Source organism: Aptenodytes forsteri, unplaced genomic scaffold, assembly GCF_000699145.1.
Source record: "Aptenodytes forsteri isolate BGI_AS27 unplaced genomic scaffold, ASM69914v1 Scaffold114, whole genome shotgun sequence".
NCBI classification, from domain to species: Eukaryota; Metazoa; Chordata; class Aves; order Sphenisciformes; family Spheniscidae; genus Aptenodytes; species Aptenodytes forsteri.
Genome location: NW_008795364.1, coordinates 3,807,614 through 3,825,745, shown reverse-complemented (window position 1 = coordinate 3,825,745; position 18,132 = coordinate 3,807,614). Strand labels below are relative to the sequence as shown.

Genomic DNA, 18,132 nt, shown 5'->3' with positions numbered 1-18,132 from the left:
GGAACAGGCTGCCCAGGGAAGTGGTTGAGTCCCCATCCCTGGAGGTATTTAAAAGACGAGTAGATGAGGCACTTAGGGACATGGTTTAGTGGGCATGGTGGTGTTGGGTCAACGGTTGGACTCGATGATCTTAGAGGTCTTTTCCAACCTCAATGATTCTGTGATTCTATGATTGAGCACCCATTCAGCCAGCCATGCAGAGCAAAAGAGGTGGAGAGCAGTGCCTTTACCAGCACCCGCAGACACAAACAGCAGCACACAAACATGGGGCAGCACAGAGAGCTCAATTCTGTATGCGTACGCCCCCACAGAAAGTAGGACTACAGTTAAGAAGATGGCCTAGACTGCAGTGATCGGGGCTTCACCAGCCGAGCACACTGACCAGCAGCTTGCTCACACGTGGCTGGTCCCTTTTCTCCCCCTCCTCTCCATTTTCCCATGCTTGTTCTTCCCTGATGCACACGGATTCTCCCGTTCCCTTCCCTCGTCTCCTCTCAGTTACCCCTGCTTTTTCCACGCATTGCTCCCAGTTTTGCTAAGTCCGTACTCAAATTTCCCACGGCTACCTAGGTAGTTTGGGCCTTATGTGGTATTATTGATACGGTTTCCTAGGCAGCGCTGGCCTTGCAGGGTTGTTCTCACCAAAAAGTCTCTGATACTCCCTTTCAGTGCTCTGTGAAGTTTGGCCATTTCTCATGTATCTCTCCCTTAACTACCCGTGAAATCCGGCAATCCTTCAGGGCACCACCCTCTGTAACATTTGTTAGCTGCTGGCGCTTTCATCTGTTATGTCCAGCAACTTCTTCTGTCACGTCCCGTGGTTTCTCATGTTCTCCTCTGTTAGCTAAGCCTCAGGCCTGTGCCCGCTTCTCTGTCTGCATGCTTTGGCAGGTACGTGGTAGTGAGGAAGGGAGAGAGAGAGGGATGCGCTTAGCTCCGACGACCAGTTATTTAATGGGTTAAGTGGTGGAAAAGGCTGTAGCGTGGTTAGCAACCCGAGGTCAGCTACAGGCTGTCTCGGAGGCCTAAGTTCCTCGATTGGTTTTGCTCCTACCTTAACCTGAGCTAGCTTGCTTGGATTAGCCACGCCAAGTTGTTTTATTTCCCATGGCCAGGCATACATTGTCTGCCTGTGAAAGGGGAAGGCAGCACTGACTCGGGGGAGGATTTCATCCGTCTTAGAAAATTTTGTGTCTGCTTTTCAGAGTTTTTCTCATCTGCAAGGACATCCGGGACAATGAATTTTTTTGACAGGTGATTAAATATCATTAGCTATCGTTATCATTAATTAAAACCATTTGTAAATGAAGAAAAGCAAGTTTAGTTCCCCAGTGGGCGTATTTTGCATGACAGTTTTGCAAGGCAGTATTTTTTTAATGATCTTTTATGTAGATAAGGTGAAATCTGTGAGGACAATGGCTTTGTCAAGTTGAGATTTGTTTCTTGGTATTTTATTAGAACGTGCTTTGCCGCAGGCTCTGCTCTTCTTGTGGAGAATTCCGGGTTACTCCTGCTTCAAAACTTAGTTCAGCATCTTGTAATGCAGGAAGCTGCTGCATGTACTTTCATCTCCTACAGGAGAAATTCTCCCCACTCCCATCACCGTTTCCGAACACCCACTTCCCCATCACCATTGTCTCCTTTCTTCCAAGGTTGGTTTGTCTGGCTGGGAGAAGGCTGCTGGCTGCCCGCTCTGCTTTCTGAGATGTCCCTAGGAATGGATGGGGACTGCTGATCATCCCTGGCAGCGGGGAGAGAAATCTGCAACACATCTTCTCAGGCCTTCCCTAAAGGAAGCAAATGGGCCAGCTCTCCTGTCTTCTGGTGGTGTCAGGGCAGAGCATGGAAGAGTAACAGCGCTGTCAGCTTTAGTTACACTTCTCACGGTTCAGGAAGCCAGTTCTGGCCAGCAAAGAGGTCTTGGTTACATGGTGCAGAAAAAAAAAACAACATAGGTTTGTTTTTAGTGATCCCAATCCCCCTTTACTTAGGAACACTCATTGCTTTTATATGTCCCCGTCCTTGGCTGCAAAAATGAAACTTCATCCTCTCCCTTTTATAAGCAGTCCTCCTGCCATGGTCTGTGCTCCCTTCCTGTATAACGCTGGGTCCTCTCAAAGTCTTTTGCTTTAATTCAGTGGTTCTGGCCATTAATTGATACTCACGCAGAACACCGCCTTCTTCCTATCCCCCTGTTTCCTCTTCATTCCTCTCTACAGGGAAATTTCCAGAGTATGCAAAATTCCTAGGCTCTCTGTGCCACTTCACATGCTCTAGCAACACAAGGGGTGTGTGAGATTCTAAACATAATTAAAGCAAGTTTGGCTAAAAATTCAATTAGGTTTGTTTGGGGGTTTTTTAACTTCTTTTGAAGCGTGGGCAGGGAATAAACCCAAAGTCTTTTTTTTTTTCCCAAAGGGAGACACAGCCCAAAAAAATGAATGTTAGACTTAACATAGCTGTTAAATCTCATCCCCTCTAGCTTGGCGCACATTGGCCATTGGCTGCTTTCGCTAGACTTCTGAGAGTCTCTCCTCTATGCATATACATTAATACACATACATGTTAACATACACTTTAACAGTTCCACTGACTGCCATTTGGGAGCACATCTAAAGGCCATTTCGATGTTGGAAAAGGTATTGTTGTGATACGGTGATGGGTGAAATGTCTCCTATTAGGGAGTGAAGTGGTTGGGGGACCCTCACAACACATTCAGCACGAAGCCTGCAGTGTGGATTAGAGCTGCCGAAAGCTGCACAAATCACCCTCAGGCTTGCTCTGAGCTGCGGACGGGGGAGGATTGAGAGGGGTTGTGAAGATGTTTGTGTGAAGCTTGAGGATTTTTAAATATTAGAAAATTGCAGTGGTTTGATGCAGAAGCAGCGTTCAAAGCAAAGAATAGAGGTGGGTGTGGTAATTGTTGGACGTTATTTATCACAACCAGACCTAGAAGCCTGGGATTTTTTTAAACCGCTGTTCAGCTATAGCAGGGGGGGTCTAAACTCAACGCAGAGTCATCCAAGAGGCATGATAGTCTGAGCCTGCTTTCTGCTATTGCCCCACCAGCCAAGGAGGGGAGAGAAGAGAGCCCCACTGTTTGCTCTCCAAGTGTAACTTCAGACAGGTGGGAGTGTGGAAGAAGGGGACACAGACAGGGTGCAGGAGTAAGCCTGCTCTGGGACACAGGTAAAAGATGTTTATGCAGGTCTACACAGTTACGTTCTTCAGGAGGATGAGGATGGCAGCTGGGAGGATGGCACAAAAAGGCAATTACTTTTTAAAATAATCTCGTCACTCACAGGTTACACCAAAATGGGAAGTCCTCTCACACCAGACCTGCCATGGATGAGAGAAAAGTCCTGAACAGGTTACAATCTTAGCACATGAGAAAGTTTAGGATGCAGCTCAGGAGGAATGATAGTATGTTTGTACTGTTAGGTAGGAGTAACCTGCTTCACAGCTGACATTGTGGGGGGTGGAAACCGGGCCAGTTTAAGAAAGGATCTGGTGCTCTTGAGGATCAGAAGTTGGACATGAGTCAACAACCCCAGGCTATTTAGGAAAAAGCAAATGTCATGTTCCGGTGTATAAACAGGAGTAGATCCCGTAGGACACAGGAAGCAACCCTTCCTCTTTGCAATGCATTTGTAAGGCCTCAACTGGAATGGGGTGCCCAGTTCTGAGCACCGCATGTCAGAGGCAGAGCAGGGGGCAGCTGGGCGGACGGGGATGGCAAGACGTATCAGAGCTGTAGGAAATGTGTGACCTGTGAGGGGCAACTGAAGAATTCAGAGCTCTTCAGACTCTGAAGGGAGATGTGAAGAGCCATTTTCAAAAACGCAGGTTTCTGTAGCAAGAAATAACCTGTTCCCTGCGTCTGTGGTGGATGGGAGAGGAAATAGCAGGCTTAAATTGCAGTAACGGAGACGGGATAAACAGAGAGTAAGTGTAGGCATGGTGAGACACCGAGATTGATTGCACAAGGAGGTCATGGAGTCTGCTACTGAAGGTGTTGAAGATTCAGTTCAGCCAATCAGTTGGGGTAACACAGGCCTGCTTAGTTCGGTTTTGAGGGGAGAGGTGGATAGTTCGGTCTTTCAAATACCTTTCTGTTCCCCATTTTTCTACGATCTCCTAACACTGTTGTGCGTGTGAGTTGTACACTAGAGGCGTGGTTTGGTAAGGCAGCAGATGGCTGGAGCACATGAAATGTAAGAATGTCAAGTGAGAATAGCTTTTAAAGCAAAGGATGAGGAGTATAAAATTGGGATAGAGAACTAGTAATGTAAATAAAATTTTAAAAAAGGAAAAAGTAATCAGAAGATGTGTGTTATTTGTCCTGTTCCTCAATACGCTGCCTTTTTGGTCAGAAAAAGTAACTGTGAGTTTGAGGCTAAAGGCAATACCAAGCATCTCATGAACTCTGAGTGGCTTTTTTGAAGGTTCAGCCTCCGGTAACTGAATCCTCAGGAGTGCTTTGCCTGAGGGAGGGACAGAGAAGGAAGAAATGTTTCCTTCCTTTACAGAACAGCCTGTAGGGCCCTGCCACATTTTCCTTGAAGAACAGGAGTTGGTTGTATAGGAAGCAGCTGGAGCTTGCTGAGAAAACTACACAGGTAAATAACAGAGAAAAAAGAGGAAACCTGCAGGACAGCCAATTGACTATTAAAAGGTAAAACAAAGGTGTAACACTGGCATACTAGGAGGGACAAGAGACAAATACAAGAGAAAGGATGAAAACTGATACCTGTCCATGTATGCACATAGTCTGAGAGCATTACTTGATGTCTGGGGAGCAAGTATGAAAACATGGAGGGCTCAGGATATGGTCAGAAAGTTGGTTCGTTGAAAGTAGTGATTTATTTGCATCTGTGGGTTGGGAAAGATGCATGAGTACATTATCTATTCAGGTAAGCCAGACAGAAGCAAGCAATAGTAAGAAAAGTTAATGGCAAAAAGTTGCATTGAGGGAAAAAGTCTCAAGCCTCTAGATTTAAGACAATGGAAGAACAGAAAAATAAGGGAAGAACAGATGTGATATATGATAATAATGATGCCACCTTGTAGAAACTGCACTAAGATGTCCAATGTGCCCCTAAATTACATAGTAGAGAGTACACAGAAAAGGAAGTTGGACTACTCATGATATTTTTGTTTGCGTACTGTCAACTCTTCCAGTAGATTGGCTCTGGGGCTGCTGCAAGCCCTGTTGTTTATGATTGTTCAGTAACTCATCAGTCTAGTAGTGAGAGTATGGGTGTGAAAGTCTTCCTCAGCCCAACCCCATATCCCTCAGAAGTGCAAGAGTTGACTGACCACCGGATGAGTTTGCCTCAATATCTGTTAGTTGCTGTCAGCCCTGGAAGAGTGCAGATGACTGCGGCCTTTTAAATGGGCCAGCAGTTTCAACATGGGATTTCACATCAGAGTGCACTGCCTGGGTATCGACATCCTGGCCGGAGCTTTGTGACTTACTGTCCTCAAGGACTTCAGTGCACACCTGAACATCAGCTGTGCTAGGCTAGCTCTTTACTTCTTTGAAGTAATGGTCTCCCTGCTTTTTACATGGTGTGAGCACTCCTCTCTGGACAGTCAAGAAATACATCTAGAGAATTTGGTGCATGTTTGACGTCATGCCAGAGGGGTTTTGGCTAATTCAGTTGCTCAGCTCATTCCCATTTTGGCATGGAAGCTACCTCAGGCCCGTAGCAATATGAGGAGTCAATGTAAGGATTTGGTGTGATCTCATTCATTTTGAAAAGACCGGCTGAAAATCTGCTAAACCAGCCTGCCAGTGGGTGAAATGAAAGCAACTCCCAAGCACGTGGGGTTTTGTGTCTTGAAAAAAAATTGAACCATAGACTGAAAAAAAGGACGTGCTGAGGCTCCAGCCCCAAACTGATCTTATTTCCAATACGGGTTTTAACTGTGTGAACAAAACCAGCTATCCTCTCAGTCAAAAAATGTCACTTCAATCCAAGGCGCTTGGAGGGAGAGTGCAGGAGAGCTGTTACAATTAGTGTGCAATCTCATTAGCCTGTACCATTTTCTCCCAGTAGACACTTGCTTGATTTGATTGTAACAGTGAAGATATAGTGCGGTTTCAAAAGACAGACCAGTCCTCGATTATCTGAGCTCACCAAAGCTGTCCCCTGTGGATCAGACTGCTATTTGTATTGTTTCCTTAAGGCAAATAAGGCATCAGAAGTGCCTTTACTGGCAGTCGTTGCTACATGCCAGGAACCTGCCAAGATTAATATACAAAACATTCCCCTCCCCACCTCCTGCTTTCAAAAAGCAACCAGCATAAAAGTGTTATTCAATTACTACCCAGTCAGAAACCTCATGTTGTCAGAAGTTGTTACTAAGACGACAGTGGTTATTAATGATGTACTGGGTTGCATGCTTCAGCACATCTTTGGAAATTATACAGATGTGTTTATTTGCAGATGACTCGTTAATTTTGCTTTGAATAAGTAAGTAATCTGCAGAGAACATATGTAGCAAGTAGCTAGGTATAATTTATTCATTGTTCCTTTAATTATTCTGTTTGTCTTTATTCCATATTGTCAGGTTTTCAGCTGCCGTTCGTAATAAAAGCAAACTGAAAGCCCATGCAGCTGAAGATATAATTTCTTTAGCATTTTTCAAATGGGCAGGGGATTCTTCTTTTCTTGGAATGAATTGATTTACTGCAACTACTGTCTAATGCAGTACTATAGAATAAGTTAAAACCTTACAAAAATTTTAAGCACTTCTCTGAGGAAAGCGCATTCAAGTCATTTGCAGTATCTATGTTGAATTATCTCAGTCTTTTTTGGTTGCTGGCATGGAGAGAAAATACCATTTCTAGAAATTCATCATCATTTCAAACAATAAACTGAAACAGCATCAGTTAAAACTATTGAAGAAAATCAACAGTGTCATTTGACACCTCTGAGTTAGTGATGATGAATTCAAATTTCAGTGTCTCTCCATTTCTCCATATGTTGTAGACTGACAACAGTTAATGTCCTAACTAAACATATGCAAAAAAACCCCAGTCAGTTTACCAGCAGAGGTATGATTCCTTTTTGACCAAGTGCTATTTTGTGTGTTGTTACCTGTAAAACCTTTTCTTTCCAATGGGATCTTTCTGCATTTTTTCCCAAGTCACAAATTTTTCATACAGCTATTTTGCACTGTAAATTTGGAGGCCCGAACTTTCTCAGGAATGTAGTGTTATTGTGGGACTGTTTCTTGGTCTGCTTGTCTGACAGTTTCACTTTAAAGGAGTTATTGTTTGCTGCCTGACCACTTTCCTATTCCAGGTGAAGTTGCAAATTCCTGCAGGAAAATTTTGATGTTTTTGAGAATCATATTCCATAAGTCAGTCAGAATTTTACTTGGCATAAGAGTCTAGCAGAGATTGTGTAGTGTGTAAAGTCAAAAATAATTCTGATATTAAGGTCATGCCAAACAAGCAGAGGCATCCTTTTTCCTCACCTTATGAGCCTCCTGTTAACAGAAAACTAAAGATTTGGGTTGTATGTCGTTAAAAATCTTATTTAAAAAAAGCTATGCATTTTTTTCCCAAGAAAGTTTGCATTCTGTCTCTCCAAAAGTACAATTTGTCCTACCGTTTACCGCTCTAATTTGAACTGAATTTATTTTGTAGTTATCCCTTGAACAACAGTGATCTGCATCAGTTCAACATTGAGGAGAATGGTGGAGCACCATATACCACAAAAATGCCCGCAAGGCACCACCACCACCACCGTCATCACCATCACCACGCAAATTATGGCGCCCTTGTTCCCGACAGCAAAGACATTGTTTCTGGAGTTCCAAACCCAAACAGTAAGTCCACTGCAGTGAATGACATTTCGGTAACTGTGCTGCTTTCAGATTTGTCTCTGGCAAGAAGGCAAAGGAAAGGAAAACAACATGCGTTTCAGTTTTTCTCCTTGAAGAATATGCTTCCTGTTACTGTTTGCTAGCTTTGTAGTATGTGCAAATGAGACAAGATCTGCAGTTTCCTGGCTTTGCTACGGGGTTACGGGATTTGGTGTTAGATTGGTGTTCCATGGCTGAATAAATACCCAATTAGTCACAGATACTTAGTTTCTAGCCACTTGGAACAGGCTATTTTTTCATTCTATCCTCCTCATTTCATTTCTGTCCTCCTCTGCCATTGTCTTTTGCTGATCTGCCCAGCTGGCCTTCAGCCCTCATTGTTTGGATCTGACTTTTGCTTTCATGTCTGGGCACAAACAGCAGAAATTTTGGAGCACTGGGCAAACAGCATCTTGCTCTTAGTTTGGGTAATGGGAACAATTCCTGCTCAGCCCTGCCCATCACGACTGGAGTATGCTTGCTTGCTAGGTGGAGAAATTTTTGGCTTGTAGAAAGCAAAGAGGAGAGAAGCCTATCTGTTCCTGATGCAACCTTGGGGAGTTTGGGTGTAAGTCTCTGCTGCTGAACATGTGCAGGCTTTCTTAAGGGTACATAGCTTGGCCAAATGTTTGTGGGTTTACACAGGAACTGGAAGAGAAACATGCCTGCCATTGAGCAATCCTACTTTCTTGCTCTCCAAATTTATAATCTCTGCACTCTGCAGTGTGTGAGATGCTGAAGCTGTGTAAGAATTTCAGAAGATGGGCAAAACAGGGTATGTTCTATTATTTTTCTTGCCTCAAGGGGATGATAAATTCTTCCTTTGCCCAGTTTTTGCCTTTATAATTGCAAATCACCGTGAGATAGGCATCCATTATGGAAACTTTCAGCCTGGGCAGTTAATCTGACAACTTTCAAATTCCTGAAACCAGGATCTTGTAATGGATGATGCTGGGTGACCTTGACTGTAGGCTGTCCCACCTCCGCAGTAATGCACAGGCATCTACCTGCACAGGCGCTTTAATCAGACTTTGTTTCAGAAACCCAGAAACATTTTCTTTAATTTTCTTTCCCAAGGAGAGGGAGATAACAGTTTTTAGGAGGGAAGCTCAAGAAATAAAATGCAAGGCGTTGTAGACATTTAGGGAAGGAATCCTAAGCAGCAATACGAATTTCTTGCTGGGGCTTTCAGTGAAGCTACTCCCTTAGGAGCAACATCCAGGAGACGTGCTGTGCTCCGCTGTCTTTCATTGATTTTATGCTCCATGCTGGCGTACCTTCGTGCTGCGAAGTGCATGGGGCTGGCATGGCGCACCGTCAGCACGGCCTCCCTCTGCCTGGTGCTGCCGCGGAGGCCCGGGGTGGGCCGCTGGGCACTCCTGAGCTGCCGATGGGTATCCGCATCTCGGCCATGGTCTGCAGCGACCGGCGCTGGCCGGGAGAGCAGCGCAGACCACCCCGTTGGGTAACTGCTGGGCGGCTCGCCCTGGCTGTGCACCTGCTGGGCCTTGGCCGGCCGTTCATAGGGCCGCCATGAACAGCAGCTGAGCGCTGACAGTGGAGGGATGTTGGCAAGGCTGAGCTGGAAAGCCTCGCCCGGGCTGTCAGCCTGGTGCAGCAGGAGGCGGTGACCTTTCTGGGGGGTGTGCCAGCCCGTATTTTTCTTTCCCAAATTAGAGTTGAAGCATGCCAGGGAATTCGGTCAGAGCCAGCTATGCTGCTGCTGAGTGTCCCGGCCCTGAGGGTACTGCAGGCCCTACGGCCCCCGTCCCCCTCCTGGGGGCTCCCCCTGTCCTGCCCACAGCCCAGGGCCCCATGTTAGCCCCACAGGGCTTCAACCCCTGCCCCAGCGACGCCACAGCAGGGCTGGTCTCCAGCTCCCCACAGCCCTGCCACGGGCCCCACCGAGCCGGGCCCACCTATAGAGCAGAAGGTGATTAAAGAAACAACAGCAAAAACCACAGTACAGGGTGTTTATTCCAGGTCTGTGTCTCCTCTTAGGCTGTGCTGCTCTCCTACTCCTCCTTGTTGGAGTATGCTTAGAAAAGCATAAGGGCAAACATCAGGAGCAGTTCTGTTTGTGCCCAGTGAGTGTTACCTGTGAGATGAAATGTGGGGCCCAGGAGGCTGCGTCCCCCCAGGCACGGGGAGGGTGAGCTCGCTCCCCCAAACCCCATACCACTCAGGGGGCGCAGCCTCCCCGGCCTGTCCGGCAGCTGCGATCCTCTGAAGGGGACTTCAACAGCTGAGACATGCACGTAGCACCTATTCCTGGAGATAGGCTTACCTTTCTCTTCATTTTGTCTGCTTACGGCTGGTTCATGCTAGCTATTTGATTAGGGAAGAGGGAATTGGTGCTGGTTCCTGACATGGCCTAATGCCAGTAGCGCCAAATGCCAATTCTGGTTTCTCTAAGGGAGCAGAAAAGGACAGGGGCACCTCCGAGGGGAGGCTGTGGTGCGGGCACGCCGGCTGCATCCAGCTGAGCTGTTCAGGTAGTTTTGCATCCCGTGTGCTGCTCTGTAAGCTGGCTCATCTTAACACAGGCATGCTGCGTTAGACCTGGCATGCTCAGGCTGTTGTTTACACCATTAGAGCAGTGATGGTATAGATAGGACCGCTTCCCATAAATGCCGAGTCAAAGTTACTCACTTGCAGTTTGAGGTGGCAGGTCTGGGTGCCTTTTCAAGGTTGGTGCTCAGTGGGTTTGTTTTGTTTTTCATGGATCCTTTTAAACGCTGCTCAGGCTATTTCAGCTGAGCAAACCGTCTTGTAGAGAGAGAGCCTGTGGAAAAGCCTCATAGTGTATGTGCCGAAACGGTTGGGAGCATGCTGGCTGTCAGTCGCTTATCTAGGACGGCACACATGGCAGAGTGTGTGGGACAAGAAAACTCAGGCAGAGAGGAGACACTATCAGGGGTCTGCGTCAGGAACCTGGGGACACAGGGGACTGACGTCTGGCTCCAGGCCGTGTGGAAAGGCCACTGCTGGGAAAGTGTTTCTAGGAAGTAAGTGGTCACTAACCTAGGGACATTTCTCGGGGAGGAGCATGCTTGTGACCAAAATATCTCAAGTGGAAATGCCTGGAGAGTCAAAAGGTCTCATGGGGGGAATATGCTATCCTAGTGGAAGCTTCCCCGTGAGGATGACACCGGTGAGGCTGTGCACACCAGCATTTCAGTTCGGCTACCTTGTCATTTTCCAAGGGACCACGGGCGTTTTGTGACTTATTCCAGTTCCTATGGACTGGACTCATCTCTGAGCTCTGAAGTGGAATGTGGAGTTCCCACCCATATGTACCTGGCATCAGGTCGAGACAGGGAGAAAGCATCTGCCTTTCCTCCGCCTACACCTATTCTGATAAATGCTGAAATTCCAGCACAATTCGCAGGACATGGGCAGGAGAGAGGGAAATGACAGTATACCCAGCCAAGGTTCCCTTTAAATACTGGTGCATGTTTCTCAGCAAACACACCGTCTGGGATTTTGTTACAGAAAACAAACCCGGGCCAGACCTGCCTGATTTTTCACATTCCAGGTAATTTGTCTACTTCAATTACTGGAAGAAGTGAAATCTGATGAAACAAATCTGACGTGTGTGTTTATGAAGGCAGTTCAGCAGAAGATGTTCTTTTCCTGCATTCAGCCTGATTATTGTATTTGCGATGCTGCCCTTCACCTCAAAGCTAATGTGCACAGATCATATCTTTTTATGCAGTAGATCTTCCCCCGGTGTACTCACAGAATCCCAGTCCCAGGGACCACTGTATTCAACAGCAGTTAGCCTTACAGCGCCAGCACTGCATGGAGAGGGTGAGCCGCTTGCTAAGCCTAATTGGCATGGCAACGTCGTGCACGGATTACCAGGTGCATGTGAGCAGATCCATCGGCAGCTGCCAACAAGTATGCAACGTACCTCGCAGAATTTTTATGGCGGAAAATGACGAACGAAAAGAGGGAGCCCAGCTTGCCACTGAGCTTGCAGGTTATCACTTAAAAAAAGACATCCTTTATTCCTGAACTGCTCGCTACAAAAGTCCTTGTGTAACCCTGAGCAGAGAATGGTGTAATACAGACTTGAGTTTCAGGCTGAAAACAGTGCTTTGAAAAACCACAGTGCTGCTAGATCCTTTCTTGAAATGAAAGCCTGGCTTTGCCAAGACAGTGCTGACTCAGGAAATGTATGCCTTTTGTAGGACTTCAATTTTTTGCCTTTTTTTTAATCTATTTTCAAGGTTGAGTTAAAAGGCTAAACTGGCTAGCTTGTTTTCCGGAGCTCTCCCTTTAAACAAAAAAAGAGCGTAAAAGTCAGTTTTAAATCATAGCAAACTTGAATAATTTAAATAAGGCACTTTTGCCCCTCTATGTTCTTTCTCGACAGGAAAATAGAATGACTGTGTTTCTTCAAAAAAACCCAAACATCATCGTGTCTTATCTTACGACTGTGGTAATTTATTCCCAGGTACCATTGGGCAGTTTCACAGTCTCATATCCATGGAAGCAGCTGTGATGTGAGAAATGCCGAACTCTGGCATGACTAACTTGCGATGAGAGACCACCAAGGGGAGGTCAATGCTGATACTGTAACTTTTTCTGGGACCTTATTACCTCAGGGTCTGGTAATGTTTCACCAATGTCAAAACCAGTTTTTTGCTTATATCCCTATAAGCTGGTTTTAGCAGTCTGTCTCTAGTCAGCAAAGCCCTTAATGTATATTTAAACAGCTGTAGAATTAGATCTTGAGTGAGTAATATTTAATATTCTTAGAACAGCTTAAGAACCTGATCCAAACAAAACTGCAGTCAGTGCAAGGTTTTTATTGATTTCAGTGGGCTTTGAATCAGACTCCAGAGATTACCGGATTGTTCCCAACTGTTACTACCTAGAATTCATGGCAAAAAGAAATACAGGAGGATGCACGGATTTGTTAAATCATCACACGATGAAGCTCATTTTTCTCAGAAGACTTGCAGGTATACATGTATATGCCACACCATTCCCCAGATGTTGGCAGAGACCTTTCAGGGCTGTTTCAAAAAATATTTTTTCTTGTCTTTCTGTGTCGGTGGTTTGCTCAAGATCTCTGTTGACAAAGCACAGCAAATTCCTGACAACAGTCTTAAGGAGGCTGGCATATAAATAAAGATGTCTGAGAGAAGCCAAAAGCTATACTCTGATCTCTTTACACATCACATGTTCTGAGAGTGGCACCTTGGCTGCATAAATAATCCCTCTGGTGTCAACTGAGTTTTAGAATATATTGGGGGGGGAGGGAGGGAGTGTAAGGAGAGAAGTATCTAGCCCAAAGCTGGGAAAAGCCCTGCTGAAATGTAGGGATGGGAGAGAAGGAGGGGGAGGAATTGTTTTCTAAATAGAAAAAACAAAAATGACCCAACAGGCATAATTACAAAACATTTTAGATGGTCTTACAGGGAAGATGGTTTGCTGACTGCTGTCTCTTCAAATGCAGCTGAGTGTCTTGCTCTGCGGTTCTTCTGCAGCTTCCCTTCAGACTGTGTTTTTTTCTTTCTTTCTTTTGGGCATCTTTTAGAACTGAGCTCAGGACTTCCCCTTCTTTATGATGAAACTTCTCATCTGAAGAAAATAGAAACGGAGAGCGTGAAGGTAGTTGGACCATGGCCAGCCCTGCACGTCAGCATGAACAAGGTATAGCATATACATATCTACTTTTACATATATATGCCGGAGAGCTCCTTTGTCACTTCATATTCAAAAGCTGCTGCTTTTTCACCTCCAGTTCAAATCAGCATTCATCTGCAACTGGCTTGCCTTTTAATCACCTCTCACCATCTCCTTACGGGACTGGGGTTTGGTTTTTAGATTTAGCATTTCCTTCAACTTTGCCTTTTAAAATTTCAGAAGCTGCTGCAACAATGTTATGATGTAGTTTTAGCTTAGTTGTGAAGAGTTAGTCATCTAGGCAGCCCAGAGCTGTAAAAAAATAACAACACTTGATAAAAAAACAGGGCTGTTTCAAAAAATATTTTTTCTTGTCTTTCTGTGTCGGTGGTTTGCTCAAGATCTCTGTTGACAAAGCACAGCAAATTCCTGACAACAGTCTTAAGGAGGCTGGCATATAAATAAAGATGTCTGAGAGAAGCCAAAAGCTATACTCTGATCTCTTTACACATCACATGTTCTGAGAGTGGCACCTTGGCTGCATAAATAATCCCTCTGGTGTCAACTGAGTTTTAGAATATATTGGGGGGGGAGGGAGGGAGTGTAAGGAGAGAAGTATCTAGCCCAAAGCTGGGAAAAGCCCTGCTGAAATGTAGGGATGGGAGAGAAGGAGGGGGAGGAATTGTTTTCTAAATAGAAAAAACAAAAATGACCCAACAGGCATAATTACAAAACATTTTAGATGGTCTTACAGGGAAGATGGTTTGCTGACTGCTGTCTCTTCAAATGCAGCTGAGTGTCTTGCTCTGCGGTTCTTCTGCAGCTTCCCTTCAGACTGTGTTTTTTTCTTTCTTTCTTTTGGGCATCTTTTAGAACTGAGCTCAGGACTTCCCCTTCTTTATGATGAAACTTCTCATCTGAAGAAAATAGAAACGGAGAGCGTGAAGGTAGTTGGACCATGGCCAGCCCTGCACGTCAGCATGAACAAGGTATAGCATATACATATCTACTTTTACATATATATGCCGGAGAGCTCCTTTGTCACTTCATATTCAAAAGCTGCTGCTTTTTCACCTCCAGTTCAAATCAGCATTCATCTGCAACTGGCTTGCTTTTTAATCACCTCTCACCATCTCCTTACGGGACTGGGGTTTGGTTTTTAGATTTAGCATTTCCTTCAACTTTGCCTTTTAAAATTTCAGAAGCTGCTGCAACAATGTTATGATGTAGTTTTAGCTTAGTTGTGAAGAGTTAGTCATCTAGGCAGCCCAGAGCTGTAAAAAAATAACAACACTTTAAGTGATAAAAAAAAAAAATCTTGTTTTTCTACATGAGGAGTCTGTGTTACGCCTTAAACCCTCCCCAGCATCTGATGTTAGTGGGTGTTTTATGAGTGAGTTTTTGCAGGGGTGGCAAAACAGCCATGTCCCACTGTTCCTGCCAGAGATCAGAGGCTACCAGGTCAGGGGCTCCTTGTATCCGTGTGAGGCAAAATCCACTGGGCCTGCGCTGTGGGGTGCCTTGAGCTGAGTCTGGATAGAGCCACAGAGACCTGCAGCTCTGGTTTGCAACCACATCAGTCCTGAGCTGAACCCAGTGAAGTTAATGAGAACATTGCCACTGGCTTCAAATGAGGTGGGTCTGGGCCTCCAGTGACTGTACAGACCTGTTAAAAGAAACAGTGTTTTGAGAGTTTTCTGTCGGTTCAAGGGAGAACTCAATTAAATTTCTTTACCTTGCTTTTACAGGCAGCCTTTTGTAATTGATATTATTTCAACAAGTGTTAGGGAAATTAAAATCAAAGGGGAGGTGGCAAAGTGTATCAAAAATACAAGCACAAAGGGGCTGTATATCTATATAGCATAATCTTTCTTTTTTCTGGATGAGACAGTCGAGGAGATGGAAGTCAAGACTGAAAATCAGTGTCAGGTGTTTTTAATAAAAAATGAAATCTTAGAATATTTTTTTTTCAACATTCTAGTTAATTAAAGTTAATCCATAATGCACTGGATTTTATGTCATGAAGATTTGCTTGAAGAACCGTTTTCAGGGTGTATCACGGGGTGGTGGTGTAGTTCAGCTAAGGACTGCAGTCCTTATGCCTTATGAACGTGGTCATGAGGCAGTGACCTATGTCATGACTTTTGGAGACTTTTGAATTAACAAATGAAGGTGGAATATTTTAGACTTTTTCCCAAATCTATTTGGTTATCAGCTGTGAGGAGCTGTCATTTTTTCTGACTGGTTGGTTTGAGTGGGGATAAAAGGTTAAATCATAAAGTAGACAAACTGGGGTGAAATGGAAAAGAAGTCATCTTTTTCCCGTGGACATTTCTCAGGTTCTTCTTCTAGAAATAGTCTTAACTGGTAATAAGTACAGTTTTTTATAGGCAAAACTAATTAAGCATTGACATAGTTTGCCAAAGGAAAATTCTTCATCTCACAGATTCATCCAGTGAATACCCAGGTCTTGTGAGAGGAGCACTGTAGTTCAGATGTAACTACTGATACTCTGTCCTAACCCCAGCGGAGAACATTCACTTAGGTGCAATGTCCAAAACGGTCCTACACTATTGAGCTTATTGACAGCTCAGTTTGGCATATATAAAGGGCTAAAGTGAAGAAGTGAGAGGACTCTCCCCATGTTGACCACAGTGCAAAAGTGGATAAACCAGTCTGGCTTGCGTTGCGCAAAAGATCCAAACAGATGATCTCAATGGTACCCTTGTGATCTCAAAATGAGTAGATTTATGATCTTTTTTCTTTCTTTAAATGAAAGCTTAAAACACTTTGGTCCTGTATTCCACCGTACTGTGCAAGTAGTCCCAATAGAGTCCCTGAGACTTCTGCCTGGCAAAGCCTGACCTCTGATCTTCTTGCTCTTCTTTCTTCTCTGAAAATCCGTGGAGGGAGAACTTAGCTCTTCTATAATAAATGGTTTTCTTTGGCTTGTCCTGACAGCTCTAGAATCTTGTCCACAGTCAGATGGATTATTTATTTAAGGACCAATTAGCAGAACCCAGTCTCACAGCAAGTCAGTGCTTCACAATAAATACAGCTGCACAGTAAATGCAGCCTGTGTCTGCTGTGGTGAGACTTCCATCAGTCAAGGTTTAGCTGATGAAAAAGTCTTGCAATGAGCTCCAGGAGCTGCTAAATGCTTCAATTTCTGGCAGAAGCTCAGCAGAAAGCAAGGCTAGAGACATGGGCTGTCTAATGAAAACTCTCTCCTGGCAGTCATAGAGGGTTTGGGTTTAAGATCTGGGCAGCAATCCCATGAATAGCCGTTACCATGTGAATGCAAAGGTGGCCAGTCCCTCAAAATTTATTAAAATTGCCATTTTGAGCCATCTGAAAATTGTACATGCTCTTGAAACGTGCCCGGAGTCACCACCGGAAAGCACCTCAGCGATCAAGTCCTCAGGTTACAGGCTGTGGGTTGTGACCGACAGATCATTCTGAAGTTCTTTTGGCCCCTCCCTTGTGGTTTCTTCATCAAGCACCATTTTCTGACCTAGATCTTAGTGAAATGTGTACACAAGCTAAAACAAACAAACTGCAGGGCTTTGAGCTTTGAGCAGAACCTGGAGTCGCCTCAGCAGATGGCTTCTCCAATGAAAGAGAGGGACATGCTGTAAATACTGGGCTAACCCTGGGCTGAAATGCTGTGGAGCATCGCCCAGCACAAAGGCAGTGGGGCAGGTTAGACAGGATTGAACAGCCCTGAACTGTGACAAGCATTTTTCGCTATGAGTGTGGCCTCTGAAGCTCCTTTGGTTATGGTGGTTAACTAGCTCAGTCCAGCAGCGAACAGATCTTTATGAGTGGTCAGTGTGTCTAGTTTCTGGCAAAAAAAATGGAACATTAACAGCTCTCCTGCACCACTCCATTGATTTCTATTCTACTAAGTGCTTTTTATTCCCTGGTTTTGCATCCTCTGAAATATTATGCTTAAACAAAACCAGTGAAGCAGTTATGAAGCTGCTTCATTTGCTCTATTTCTGAAAATAAAGCAAAAACTCCACATCTATTGTGGAGTCCCAAATTTCACTCCCTCTTTTCCTGTTGCAAATTATTATTTTTTCAAGCAAAGTGCTTTGGGGCTGGAATTTGTCAGGCTTAATAATCAACCCATAGGAGAATTAACAAGAAATTGGGTAAATTAGATTCAGCAGTTAATTAATTTGATTGTCCGCTACAGCAAAGTTCGTCTCATGGGAATGATGAATGGATGTGTCCAATCTCTTTTCCAGAGCTGTTTGGTACAGTGGACATGTCTGTCCACCTACTGAATGATAAAGTCAGTTTTAACATGCGTTTCATGCCCTTTGGTGCTAGCAGACTCCTTAATCTCCAGGAGAGACAAGCCTAAGTGTTGTAGCTGTGAATGTATTTCTGATTTTCCTTCTTGCAAGCCTTTCCTTAGAAAAATATGTTCTCCCATCCCCCCTTGCTCCATGTGTGTATGTGTGTATATATAATATATATTATATATAATAATATATATTACATATATAATATAAAGCCAAGAATGTATTGTTAGCATTTCTGAAATCTTGGGAGTCTAGTAATTATTAGTCCAGATGTAATTACTACATAAAAGGAAAGAATACT

General features: G+C 44.5%; 1 protein-coding gene across 1 annotated transcript in view; it reads left to right on the top strand.

Moving 5' to 3' along the window:
• The window catches only part of EPB41L4B (erythrocyte membrane protein band 4.1 like 4B), a 147,711-nt gene that overhangs the window by 61,003 nt on the left and 68,576 nt on the right, over nt 1–18,132 (top strand). The window contains exons 16-17 of the mRNA XM_019472320.1: nt 7,661–7,842; nt 13,430–13,545. Of these exons, the coding sequence (XP_019327865.1) occupies nt 7,661–7,842; nt 13,430–13,545 (298 nt within the window). The remainder of the gene's footprint in view (nt 1–7,660; nt 7,843–13,429; nt 13,546–18,132) is intronic.